Source organism: Geotrypetes seraphini, chromosome 10 (genome assembly GCF_902459505.1).
Source record: "Geotrypetes seraphini chromosome 10, aGeoSer1.1, whole genome shotgun sequence".
Taxonomy (NCBI): domain Eukaryota; kingdom Metazoa; phylum Chordata; class Amphibia; order Gymnophiona; family Dermophiidae; genus Geotrypetes; species Geotrypetes seraphini.
The window spans coordinates 115,022,307-115,036,596 of NC_047093.1; the positions used below are offsets into that span (position 1 = coordinate 115,022,307).

General features: G+C 46.1%; 1 protein-coding gene across 7 annotated transcripts in view; it reads left to right on the forward strand.

Annotated features, from left to right (window-relative positions):
* The window catches only part of PBX1 (PBX homeobox 1), a 1,291,292-nt gene that overhangs the window by 814,080 nt on the left and 462,922 nt on the right, over positions 1–14,290 (forward strand). For all 7 annotated transcript variants that reach the window (XM_033960105.1, XM_033960106.1, XM_033960107.1 and 4 more), the window contains exon 4: positions 5,591–5,781. In XM_033960105.1, coding sequence (XP_033815996.1) covers positions 5,591–5,781 — 191 coding nt within the window. The remainder of the gene's footprint in view (positions 1–5,590; positions 5,782–14,290) is intronic.

Consider the following 14,290-nt stretch of genomic DNA (forward strand, 5'->3'; position numbering starts at 1 on the left):
ACAGGTACCCATCCTTTCCATTGGCTCACTCAGTGCACTTCAAAGAGGATTACAACAGTATCAAGACCTTACTAGGTGCCTTGAGGTATGATGAGTATGGCTAGGAGGTTATTGGAGACTTCAAAATGGTGGTATTCCTAATGGGTCTCCAAGACAATTTTACCAAGTGTCCCTGCTATCTCTGCCTTTGGGACAGCAGGGACACAAAGGCGCCCTACCAAAGGCAGGACTGTCCACAGCAGACTGAGTTCTCTTTGAGGAGAAATAATCTCAAATGGGAACTACTGGTGGATCCCTGGAAGGTGCTGATGCCACCGCTGCACATCAAATTGGGCCTAATGAAACAATTTGTCAGAGCTCTGGATAAGGGGTTAGCAGCCTTCAGATACCTTAAAGACGGCTTCCCTAATCTGTCTGAGACAAAGGTGTCTTTGTCAGGCCACAGATAAAGATCCTGGAGAGCAAGGAAAGAAGCTTGGAACGACTCTTTTGCAGTGGTTCATGGCTTCCTGGGCAATCACAAGGCCAAAAACTAAATGGATGGTGTTTTCATGTTTTAAATAGGTAAATTGCTAAATTTGACTATCCTGGTCACAAAAGCAAAAGTTTTTGGAAATAACAGACATTTTCTATACTTTCTAGGCATGAGGAATTAGGAAACCACACTTACTACCCAGGAGCAAAAATGGTATTGCTTAGTGTAATTTAAGCTGGAAAATGTATAGAAAGGTACCAGAAACTCAGATTACACTGTGAAATACAGCCGAAAATATCCCACTGAGTTGATTTGGATTCTTTTCTTGGACATTTGTAGGGATTTTCTGCTTTGGGAGAACCCAGTTTAACAAGTAGGATAGTCTACTTTCAAGATGGAATCACTACTGCCTGTGTTTTGTCTCTAACAGAATAAGGTGTATAATGATGCCAGCCTACTCTGCAGCATTGACTAGTTGATAACAGACAACTGGAGCTGATCAGTCCGGGTAGTTCTGTAACCTCTGATAGCTCCTTATCTAGATAATCATACAGCAGGATCATGAGACATCTTAAAGTTTCATCTATTCATAGATGCAGAATATGACAGTAATAACAGAATCATTATAACAACACTTTTTCAATGTTATTAGTGCAGTTCTTTTAGTAAATCAGCACCCCTCAGGTGCAGGGCATGCTATTATTAAATCAGCATCTTCTCATACTATGGGTAAATTATTTGTGCTCATTAGTGTCTTTTTGGTGTTATTGAGCTGATGTACAGTATAATGTGCTTCTTTTTACCTGACATTTGAACATCATACACATCCATTAGAAGAACAGGCCCCTATATCTGTGCCTATAGGTCTAGAGTAGGTACATAGTGAGCCCCAGCCCTGGAATGCCCCTTCCATAGTCATATTTCAGTGCATATAAAGCTGTGTCTACCAGAGTGTGTGAATAGCTTTCTATGTGCATGTGGTAACATAATTGAGAGTGTGGCTTGGAACCATCACAGCAGTCATACACACATGATTTGCAAGCAAAGGGAAATACTCTTCATGGGGCTGGCTTCTAACCAGGCCCAAACACAATGACAACTACCGTATTTTCACGTAGATAACGCGCACCCGTGTAAAACGCGCACACGGGTATAGCGCGCGAAAAACACAAATATATGTAAATAAATTTTTATATACCGCGCACACCCGTATACTGCGCATGCTGCCCGACTCTCCCGTCGCTGCCCGACTCTCCTCTGGCCACCCTGACTCTCCTTTCGCCCGCCCCGACTCTCCTCTCCCCCTTGAAGTCCTGTCCCCACCCTGAAAGCCTGATGCCCCCCCCCCGACGTCCGATTCACCCCCCCGCAGGACCGCTTGAACCCCCACCGCGAAGGACCGCTCGCACGCACCCGCACCCCGAAGGACCGCTCGCACGCACTCCCACCCGCACCCCCACCCTGAAGGACCGCTCACACCCCCACTGGCTCCCGACTCCCCCCCCCATCATGTAGAAGCTCCTACCGGTGTCCTGCTGCTTCTTCTTGGCAGTCCCGACTCCCCGACACGATCGAGGCAAGAGGGAGCTCAAGCCCTCTTGCCCCAGCCAACCGCAGCACCCCCGACACGATCGGGGTAAGAGGGAGTTCAAGCCCTCTTGCCCCAGCCAACCGCGGCCCCCCCGACACGATCGGGGCAAGAGGGAGCTCAAGCCCTCTTGCCCCCCCGACTCCCCGACACGATCGGGGCAAGAGGGAGCTCAAGCCCTCTTGCCCCAGCCAACCGCGGCACACCCGACACGATCGGGGCAAGAGGGAGCTCAAGCCCTCTTGCCCCCCCGACACGATCGGGGCAAAAGGGAGCTCAAGCCCTCTTGCCCCACCGACTCCCCAACTCCCCGACAATATCGGGCCAGGAGGGAGGCCAAGTCCTCCTGGCCCTGGCGACCCCCCCCGCTAGTTGTTCGGGCCAGGAGGGAGCCCAAACCCTCCTGGCCACGCGACCCCCTACCCCCACCCCGCACTACATTACGAGCAGGAGGGATCCCAGGCCCTCCTGCCCTCGACGCAAACCCCCCTCCCAACAACCGCCCCCCCAAGAACCTCCGACCGCCCCCCAGCCAACCCGCAACCCCCCTGGCCAACCCCCACGACACCCCCACCCCCCTTCCCCGTACCTTTGTGTAGTGGCCGGACAGACGGGAGCCAAACCCGTCTGTCCGGCAGGCAGCCAACGACGGAATGAGGCCGGATTGGCCCATCTGTCCCAAAGTGGCCCATCCGTCCCAAAGCTCCGCCTACTGGTGGGGCCTAAGGCGCCTGGGCCAATCAGAATAGGCCCGGGAGCCTTAGGTCCCTCCTGGGGGCGGGGCCTTGGGCACATGGTCGGGTTGGGCCCATGTGCCTCAGGCCCCGCCCCCAGGTGGGACCTAAGGCTCCTGGGCCTATTCTGATTGTCCCAGGCGCCTTAGGCCCCACCAGTAGGCAGAGCTTTGGGACGGATGGGCCAATCCGGCCTCATTCCGTCGTTGGCTGCCTGCCGGACAGGCGAGTTTGACTCCCGTCTGTCCGGCCAACTACACAAAGGTACGGGGAAGGGGGGTGGGGGTATCGTGGGGGTCGGCCAGGGGGATCGCGGGTCGGCTGGGGGGGGCTGTCGGAGGTTCTTGGGGGGGCGGTCGTTGGGGGGAGGGGGGTTTGTGTCAAGGGCAGGAGGGCCTGGGATCCCTCCTGCTCGTAATGTAGTGCGGGGTGGGGGTAGGGGGTCGCCGTGGCCAGGAGGGTTTGGGCTCCCTCCTGGCCCGAACAACTAGCGGGGGGGGGGTCGCCAGGGCCAGGAGGACTTGGGCTCCCTCCTGGCCCGATATTGTCGGTGAGTTGGGGAGTCGGCGGGGCAAGAGGGCTTGGGCTCCCTTTTGCCCCGATCGTGTCGGGGGGGCAAGAGGGCTTGAGCTCCCTCTTGCCCCGAACGTGTCAGGGGTGCCACGGTTGGCTGGGGCAAGAGGGCTTGAGCTCCCTCTTGCCCCGATCGTGTTGGGTGTCGGGACCGCCAAGAGGAAGCAGCAGGACACTGGTAGGAGCTTCTACATGATGGGGGGGTCGGGAGGCTGTGGGGGTGCGGGTGGGAGTGCGTGCGAGCGGTTCTTCGGGGTGGGGGTGCGAGCGGTCCTGTGGGGGGTGAATCGGACGTCGGGGGGGGGAACTATGTAAAAAAAATTTTGTACAACGCGCTCACGCGTATAACGTGCGAGGGTATGCGCGGTACATAAAAACCACGTATAACGCGCGCGTTTTATGCAAGAAAATACGGTAATTCCATCTCAAGTCCCTTCTGGATACATACCAAATTCATATACTTCAGGAATATTCTGCAAGATCTTCTACCTAGGCAGTCTTCTGTCCATATCAACTCCCAGAGGCTAAGAATTAGAGTTTCCTGCTCCAGGGAAACTAATGGGTTCTGTCTGCTTCTCTTCCCTGGAACTTACCTCACATGCCTCTCCATAGACTTCTTGATTTTCAAGCATAAGTAAGTACTGGTCAAGATTACAGTGTTAGTGAGCAAATGATATTACAGTGAAATGAAGTTTAAACGAGAGCAAATCAAAAATTAAAGGCAATTGTTAAATTGCATGATAACCGGTTTATATTTGAGTCAACCTTTTTTCCTCCTTTTTGGGAGATAAAGCTTACCTCAATTTTTATTCGGGTCGGCTTATATTTGAGTAGATACAATAGTCTTTTCATTCAGTAACATCAGTGCTTTAAAAAAAAAAATTCTGGATTCTGCATCAGGCTCATATAAAGCCCACAGTGTAGACCAGTGTCTGGACTTCTTTACTCTATTTTAGTAAGATTCTATATCATGTTTGTCCTTTAAATGCATAACAGGAAATATTTCAATGCTACTTTCTCTTATTTGTACAAAAAGCTGTTAATTGTGGTATTTTTACATATTCTCACAAAGGTCCTGTCTCAGCTGACATTTAACTACTTCTGCATTGACCTGGGAACCTAAAAAACATGCCAGACTCGTTGAGAAATATTTGTTAAAATAGCTCTCCAAGTTGTCTACTGTGCTTACAGTTCTGGGAATCTTCGGTGGGTTTAGCAGAGGGCTGCTGACTATAATCTCTGACAATACCCAGAGGGTCTCATTGGTTCATATTCACACAAACAAACTTTAGTTTTTGGTTTTGGCCAAAAGTGGTTAGTTTCGGTTTCAGACAAAATGTGAAGAAACTGTTTTGGTCGGCCTCTGCTGCACTAACTGATTCACACTGTCATGCCCACTCTCTGTCCTCCAGATATGCTCCCTCAAAGAGACTTTGTTCGTACACTTTGGATTTTTAATGCAGAATACCTCAGCGCACCCTGCAGTAAGCGTGCACTACTGCATACCATAGCTTAATAAAAGGAGCCCTAAGTTTATATAGCTTTATATAGTTAGGTAAGGAATTTCTGAGCACTGCACCAGCCACTTTTATCAATTTCCTTCTCTATTTTATTAGGTGCCATTGACTCGTGTTTGAGTCCTAGCGACTTGATGAACATCATCAAGTTTTCATGATAGAATGCAGAAGTAGATTGCTGGGCCTTTCTTCTGTGCAGTACATATAAATTTAACATTGACACTGTTGTCGCCAAACGCGATCCTTCGTCTCCAACACGGCCCATCTGCTGCTCCCAAATAGGTGGTACATCGTTAGTCTGATATCTCCGCTGAAACCTGTCTGCCTTGGGATGCCCTGCTGATAGTGAAACTACCGACGGCATAGTTTTCAACTTCTCAGATCTTGCAAGTCTCAGAGGCGCAATAACCCATATACTATGACTTCTGTATTTAGTCTCATCTTATATACCTTTAGTTATTTTTATTATTCTATGCAGCCTTGTTGTAAACTTTTTCTATAAAAGGTGGGTTAATCAAAATAATTAGCACTGTTGCATCAGAGAAAATACAGTATCATCTCACTTTTATCCTGCTATAATCTTGAAAGACAAAATCTCTTTGAATGCTCAGTATTGTTCATTATAGTTATACTTTTGGAGGAAGGGGTGTAAACTTTATTTGAACCTTTGTTTCCATTTGAACCCTGCTGATATTTCTTGCAGGCATGCAATGAGTTTACCACACACGTGATGAATCTATTGCGTGAGCAGAGCCGGACACGACCTATCTCACCCAAAGAGATTGAGCGCATGGTGGGAATTATTCACCGTAAATTCAGTTCTATCCAGATGCAACTGAAACAGAGTACATGTGAAGCCGTAATGATTCTACGCTCCCGATTCCTGGATGCACGGTAAGGCCCTTCCAAAGAGCAACCATATATGTAGACCATTTATGTACCATGGTAATACTGACTAAAGCAAGCATTGCTCCAAATGGAATGATGATTAGAGCTGGAGAGCTGCCAAATTAACAAGTTCCAGGCCATTCCTAGATCTTTAACAAAAATATACATTGATTTCAGTGACTACAAACACAGGCCTGGCCAAAAGGTCTCCCTCTATCGAAGAATAACCATTAGTATCTATTTACTGACCTATCTCTAATCTTTGCTGCTTCTCCAAGCTTACTGAAAATAGAGTTTTTCAGCAACTATTTTTTGAGTGAAGAAATCTCAACATATAATTAAACTCTGGAATTCATTGCTGGAAAATGTAAAAGCAGTTAGCTTAACAAGGTTAAAAAAAACCCACATTTATACATGTTCTTAAAAGTTCATAAGCCATTATTAAGTTTACTTGGGAAAATCTACTGCATTTTCCTGCAATAAGTAACATAAAATCTATTTTACTGTTTTGCCAGGTACTTATGATGTGGTTTGGCCACTGACAGAAATAGGATACAGGGCTTGGTGAACATTTGATCTCTCCCAGTATGCCATTGCTTATGTGGTGTAGTGCTTGGATCTACAGCCTCAGCACCCTGAGGTTGTGGGTTCAAACCCTGTGCTGCTCCTTGTGACCATGGGCAAATCACTTAATCCTCCACTGCCCCAGGTACATTTGATAGACTGTGACCTCACCTGGCAGGTAGGGAACATGCTAGAAGTACCTGTATGTAAACCTCTTTGAGTGTGGTTGTAAAACTACAAAAAGGTGGTGTACAAATCTCAATCATTTTCCTTTTCCTTTCTTAAGTTAAGTACTTCTTCCGCAGACATCCTTATAGTTTAAATGCCTAGAAGTGTGGAGGCCGGTAGTTTTAGTTCAATATATGTTTTTTTAAGGACACCTCAGCCCCACCACTCCACCGCTGTAATGATTTGCTACTGCAGGAAGAATTATGTGGTGCCTCATCATTGGCTGTCCATTTTATTTGGTTTTATAACGTGTTTCAAAAAGTGCTCAAAACATTTTTTCCAAAAACTTTTATAATATATATCTTCAATTTTATAAAAATATAAATATTTACTTATCTCAGCCAAACCTGGGAGTCAGACCCGACATATTTCGCACTAAAACAGTGCTGTCTCAAGGGTCTCCCTAAGAGATAAAGGAAGAAAGCTATTACTTATGTGTTTGTCCTAGCTTCTCCCCACCTAACTTAAAATATTTATTTCTATCTTAAATGAACATTTCAAAAAAACTCACCGGGGCTGCCACTGTCATCCGACTCCTATTTAGTTCTGTGAAAGATGGCGGCGGCGGCCCTCGGCACCATTTAAATATCCTGTCCAATCACAACATAGTCCTGCCCCCTGTGATGACATCAGCCCGAAATTCAACCTATCAATGTCCCCCATTCCACTTCACTATTTAATCCCCGTGGCTCTACAGTATCAAGCATAAAAATATATTGTTGTTCGGTTTCATTAAGTTTTATTTGGTCTTTCCCACCCTCCATCCCCGTAACAACATCTATGACACGCCATCTCAAATTACCAATGGTGTGTTTGTGTTTGCACCAGTGATCGACCAATGGAGCCTGCGCTATCTCATTACTTATGGGCGACTTATGCTCTGTCAATCTCACCTTGATTTTCCTATTAGTGCGACCAATGTAAACCAGATCGCACGGGCAAACTATTGCATAAATCACATCTTGTGAATTGCAATCTGTATCAAATCTTGCCCTAAGTATTGTCTGTCTCCCTGGGACTTTCCACGTGTCCCCTTGAATAGTAAAGGGACACCACTGGAATTTACCGCAGGCATTATGGCACCCCCCTCTCTCTCTCGTCCTAACTCCATATCTCTGAAAATTACATCGTTGGCCCAATGTAATACCCCGTGAATATGCTATCATGGGGAAATTTTCCAGCGGTTTGTGAGCTTGAACAATGTACCAATACTTTCTCAATAAACCCTCCATCATCTTGGTAGCCTTGGAGAAAGGGAGAATGCATGTAAGAAGATCTTTGTCTAATTGTTGGGAGCTTTTTGATTCTGTAAGGAGGAGTTCCCGTTGGGCATAACTTCCCCTCACATATCCTTGTTTAATTGATTTTTCCGGGTATCCCCTCTCCCTTAGTCTATCTGCCAGTTTTTGAGCTTGTATTTTGTACTCGTCCACAGAAGAACAAACCCTCCGGATCCTTAGGAATTGTCCTATCGGCAAATTGAACCGCAATTTTAGCGGATGAAAACTATCAAAATGTAAGATGGTGTTGCGCGTGACTGGTTTTCTGTACAGGGAAGTAAAAATTTGTCCTTCCTGTACTTTAATTAAAATATCCAAAAATTCAATACTATTTTGATTGCATGTCATAGTGAAACCTATGTTAGGGTCCACCGAGTTAAGATATTGTACAAAGGTATCAAGTTCCTGCCTAGTCCCCTCCCAGATAATAAAAATATCATCCAGGAAGCGGCCCCAGAAACAAACATATGGCTGCCAAATCGAATCATATACCCATTTGTCTTCAAATTTTGCCATGTAAAGAGAGGCCGCCGAGGGTGCTAACGTAGCCCCCATTGCCACCCCCTGTACCTGTTGGAAAAATTGCTGATGAAATTGAAAATAATTCTTTTTAATAACCCAATATGCCAATTGCATCAGAAACTCCGTGGACATACGGTGTGAGGGGCTTCTATTATGTAAAGTCTCCCGTATAATCAGTAATGCTTCATCCTGGGGGATTTTCGTATAGAGTGAGGTGACATCTAAAGTCACCATCCATTTATTTGTCATGTCCAAATGTGTCTGGGTGAGATTACTAATGAAATGAGATGAGTCTCTGATGTAAGAACTTATCTTCGGGACCTGATCTCTCAAAAAATAATCTACCACTTTTGACAAAGGTTCTAAAATGGAGTGACGTGTGTTGACAATAGGGCATCCCGGGGGATTTATTGTAGTTTTATGGATTTTAGGAACAAATGAGATCCGTGGAATCCTAGGGTTTTTCTCAAACAGGAATGAATACTCCCTCTGTGTGATCGTACCTTCTGTTAAATGAATATTCAAAAATTGTAGGATTTCTCCCCCCAACGATGTAGTGGGGTCCCCCACCAAAGGAGTATAGGCTTGTCTATCTTCCAATTGACGTTGCGCTTCCCTGTCATAGTCCGTTCTATTGAGAATGACTATGGCACCCCCTTTATCCGCTTTCGTTATGATAATATTTTCATTCTCTAAAAGTTCTTTAAAGCCCCCCTGTTGTAACCTAGTTGTATTATAGGGGCCCCTATTCTCCCAATGGCTTTGCAGATCTTTAAGTCCTTGAGTGACCAACTCGCGGAAAGTGAAAATAAGGGGGTCCATCGGGCCCGGAGGGGTCCAAAAAGATTTTACTTTACACACTTCAATAGAATTTTTATTTGCCAGCATCTGATCTTCTTGATCTTCCTCAGCTGGTATAATGATCTCAGATTTCATATCAGTATAGAAAAAAAACTTTCAATTGCATTTTTCTAATGAATGTATGAAGCGCAATATGCAATTTAAAGAAATCTGGGAAATGTGTCATCATAAACCCTAGACCTTTGTCTAAAATCTCCAATTGATGGGGATTCAGCCGAATAGATGATAAATTCATTACTGTCGATTGTCCCCCGTTCGGGTTTTCGATGTTATTTGTTGTATGACGCCTTTTCCTCATTGCTGCCGTGTCCGTCCCCTTCCACGGTCTTCTGTGTTGGTAAACTCCCCTGGTTTTTCATTAGTGGTCTCCATGGAGGATTCACTGGTGGCATCTGAATCCCCCGAAGTGCTGTCAAATACTACTTTCTTTTTCAATGGAACAGAGAAATTCTTTCGCTGCCAAGAGTACACCCGGTCATTTAGGTAATCACGTTCATCTCTTTTCCATTTCTTGATTTTATTAAGTTTAATCTCTTCCCTGAATTTCTTCATGGAAGTCTTCAGCTCTTGGAGTTTGAGATCAAAATCGTTAATATCTTGTCTCTGTTGTAACTCGTTCTCCATTTCATTCGCTCTAACACATAATTCCCTTTCAGTCACTTCTGTCGTTTCCACCAGGAGAATCATTACATCTCTGGAACATTTGTTTAAGATTGCTGTCCAGCGGTCAGAAAAGGACTTATCCGTAGAAATCATCTTAGGTTCCGTAATCCCCTGGGAATCATTGCCTTCTTTAAATACTGTACAAGTGTGCTGCTATGCAGCTCAGCCCTTATTGCCCTCTTCATTGTGTTCTCTAATTCGAGCCAAGAGGTCTCCACAGGTGATGTGACTTCATCATCTAAAAGAGCTGGTGTTAACAAAATTTTCTTAAGATGCTCTTCTGTGTATCCTTCAAATTGGACATCCTTCTGAGCCATCATAAATTCCACTCAAAGCCTGCTATCACTGGCTATATTGCTATATATGATGTTTATATCCGGTATAGAAATTAATGTACTTCCCAATATATATATCACCTAGATCAAATGGTAGTTTCAGTTCAATATATGTTTTTTTTAAGGACACCTCAGCCCCACCACTTCACCGCTGTAATGATTTGCTATTGCGGGAAGAATTATGTGGTGCCTCATCATTGGCTGTCCATTTTATTTGGTTTTATAACGTGTTTCAAAAAGTGCTCAAAACATTTTTTCCAAAAACTTTTATAATATGTATCTTCAATTTTATAAAAATATAAATATTTACTTATCTCAGCCAAACCTGGGAGTCAGACCCGACATGTTTCACACTAAAACAGTGCTGTCTCAAGGGTCTCCCTAAGAGATAAAGGAAGAAAGCTATTACTTATGTGTTTGTCCTAGCTTCTCCCCACCTAACTTAAAATATTTATTTCTATCTTAAATGAACATTTCAAAAAAACTCACCGGGGCTGCCACTGTCATCCGACTACTATTTAGTTCTGTGAAAGTATGGCGGCGGCGGCCCTCGGCACCATTTAAATATCCTGTCCAATCACAACATAGTCCTGCCCCCTGTGATGACATCAGCCCGAAATTCAACCTATCAATGTCCCCCATTCCACTTCACTATTTAATCCCCGTGGCTCTACAGTATCAAGCATAAAAATATATCGTTGTTCGGTTTCATTAAGTTTTATTTGGTCTTTCCCACAGTAGCAAATCATTACAGCGGTGGAGTGGTGGGGCTGAGGTGTCCTTAAAAAAACATATATTGAACTGAAACTACCATTTGATCCAGGTGATATATATATTGGGAAGTACATTAATTTCTATACCGGATATAAACATCATATATAGCAATATAGCCAGTGATAGCAGGCTAGAAGTGTGGAGGGGCATAATAAAAAAACAAAAACGTCTAAGTCCCCTTTTGGCCTAGGCCCTAAACGCTGAAAGTAGAAGCAGGGAAAATGTCCATTCTCAAAAAAAAGTCCAAAAGGAGGTTTTTTTGATAATGGCCTGCCTATATGTTTAGCTGTTTAAACACCCAGACCACCACTACGTCTACACTAACAACATATAATCAACCAGAAAAAAGCCTAAGTCCCAAACGCCCAACACAAGAGCCAGTCCTTTGCCTAAAAGCTGGATTCTTTAACCGGTGTCTGTCAAAAAGAACACCGGTTACAGAATCCACCCCCCCTCCAATTGGATTGGGCAGGAGGGAGCCAAGCCCACCTCGAACAAACCCCACCCTCCCCGACACGATCGGGGTAGGAGGGAGCCCAAGCCCTCCTGCACGAACAACCCCCCACCCTCCTCAACATGATCGGGGCAGGAGGGAGCCCAAGCCCTTCTGTCCCGGCAACCCCCCCTACCCTCACCCCCACTAAAATATGGGCAGGAGGGATTCCAGGCCTTCCTTCCCTGACGCAGCTCCCGCACCCCGGATCAACTCCCCCCTGAACACTCCCCTGCCGACCCCACCCCCACCCCCGTACCTGAAGAACGTTGGCCGGACAGATGGCCGTCCAGCCAGCCCAGGCGCCTCAAGCCCCGCCTACAGGTGGGGTCCCGAGGCGCCTGGGCCAACCAGAATAGGCCGAGTTGCCTTAGGCCCCTCCTGTGGGTGGGGCCTTAGGTACATGGGCCCAACCCAGCCCATGTGCCTAAGGCCCCGCCTGCAGGAGGTGCCTAAGGCAACTGGGCCTATCAGGCCCTAATGCCCGCCATTCTGAGGATGGCAGGCCTGCCGGACGGACAGGCTTGGGACTCGTCCATCCGGCCAACGTTCTTCAGGTACTGGGTGGGGGAGTGTTCGGGGGGGCCGTGTTGGGGCAGGAGGGCATGGGATCCCTCCTGCCTGTATTTTAGTAACCCCGAAACTCCAAATCCCTTCATTTTGCCTCAGAACTGGTAGAGATGGTTTCATCAGGCTCCTTTACTCCTAATTCATGCTAGGTTTGAGCTGGATGGATGCCAAAGAGCATCCTTATGCCATTTGCTGTGTAGCACATGAAGGGGGAGCAATTGGCTTAGCCTCCCCTTTGCTCTTTGAGGTCAAGAAACAAGCTGTCAGTTGATTGGCGCTAATTTTCTTTAAGAGTCCTAGAATGGTGGTCGCCCTAAACACAGGGGAGGTGGAGGACATGGAACCCAGAGATAGAAGCTAGAGTCATCTAAAGGAGACTCCAAGCTGCCTAATACCAGATTTTGTCTGGAATTTTTAATCTGGTGTGGAAAACCTTTCAGGATGGCTGTATTCCATATGGAGAGTCTGGCAGTGCATCAGGAGGCCTGTGAGTCAAGTTTACCTCAAGTTTAGAGGCTGGCCAGGTTCTGGTGGGCCTTTCTGATGGAATCTCAGAGGATGAAATGTATTTACAGTCATGGAGTAAGTCCTTCCTGTGGAAGCTCCAGGGTCGCTGGCAGGTGCATGTGCACGGACAGCCGACTGTTCAGACCTTCAGCTCTGTTGGATGTAATTATGGATTCTTTGCAGGAGTTAATTTAGTCTCACAGCAGGATCCATATTCTCCCTGCTCTATAGTGAGTGGACTAAGAACCTAGTCTTATGTGTTTTCCTGGTATAATGGCATTGGTCTCTGAGCATTGGCATGCTCCTGAAGAGTCTTTTACAGTAGCTGTGACAATGATTCTGCTGAATATGATGGCACAGGTTATCAAGTGCATATCCCTGACAAGTGTGGGAGGCGTGGTATTCAAGTGTATCTAGTCTGATAAAGTGACTGTGATCCGTTAAATGTATTTTGCAGCACTGACCTTGTGAATCAAAACATCTGCAGCAGCTCCCTTTGTGCTACACGCCTGTCATAAAAACATAAGAATTGCCGCTGCTGGGTCAGACCAGTGGTCCATCATGCCCAGCAGTCCGCTCACGCAGCGGCCCTTTGGTCAAAGACCAGTGCCCTAACTGAGACTAGCCCTACCTGCGTACGTTTTGGTTCAGCAGGAACTTGTCTAACTTTGTCTTGAATCCCTGGAGGGTGTTTTCCCTTATGACAGAGCGTTCCAGTTTTCTACCACTCTCTGGGTGAAGAAGAACTTCCTTACATTCGTACGGAATCTATCCCCTTTCAACTTTAGAGAGTGCCCTCTCGTTCTCCCTATTGTAGAGGGTGAACAACCTGCCCTTATCTGCTAAGTCTATTCCCTTCAGTACCTTGAATGTTTTGATCATGTCCCCTCTCAATCTCCTCTGTTCGATGGAGAAGAGGCCCAGTTTCTCTAATCTTTTGCTGTACAGCAGCTCCTCCAACCCCTTAACCATCTTAGTCGCTCTTTGGACCCTTTCGAATAGTACCATATCCTTCTTCATGTACGGCGACAAATGCTGGACGCAGTACTCCAGGTGAGGGTCCTAAGTCCTGAGCTGGTAGAGGACCTAATTTGTCTCAGCTCCTATTGGATAGTGTGGATTATGTAGCTAATGCTCTACAACATCATTGAAGTCATAAGCAATGTTTCCGCTTCTTTGATCTCAGCTACAGAATGCTCTGAATCAGGCAATGAGCTTGAGGTTCCACCTCCAAGTCTACCCTTAGCAGACCTCCCTTTCAAGGCTCAAATGTTGTTCCAAGAAGAACTGGACAATCTCATTACCAGTGTGGCAGATCATCAACTGAAATTTCTTCCAGACCACGAACCACTAGAGGCCCCAGGTAGTCTGATTTTCATGGCTTTAGACTCTTCTGTAGTTATCAGCCAGAGCTGCCTTTCAAAGATCCTTCTAGGGATCCAGATAGAAGTCTCAGGTGGAGCCAAGTCTCCAGTTTTTGTCCCACTTCAATCTTCACAATAGCACAATGATGCCAGGTCCAGATAATTCCCCCTGAAGATAAGGGGATGGCTCTCTGCCTTTGTGGAGGCCTGGATACAGATTTTAGTAGATCATTCAGATCATTTAGTAGATCATTACAAGCTCTATGTCACCCAGCACTTGATGGACTGATTGGCAGACTCCCCAGTAGAATGCAGCAGGGTCATGGCAGCATCTCAGAAGCTGTTGAATTTCCT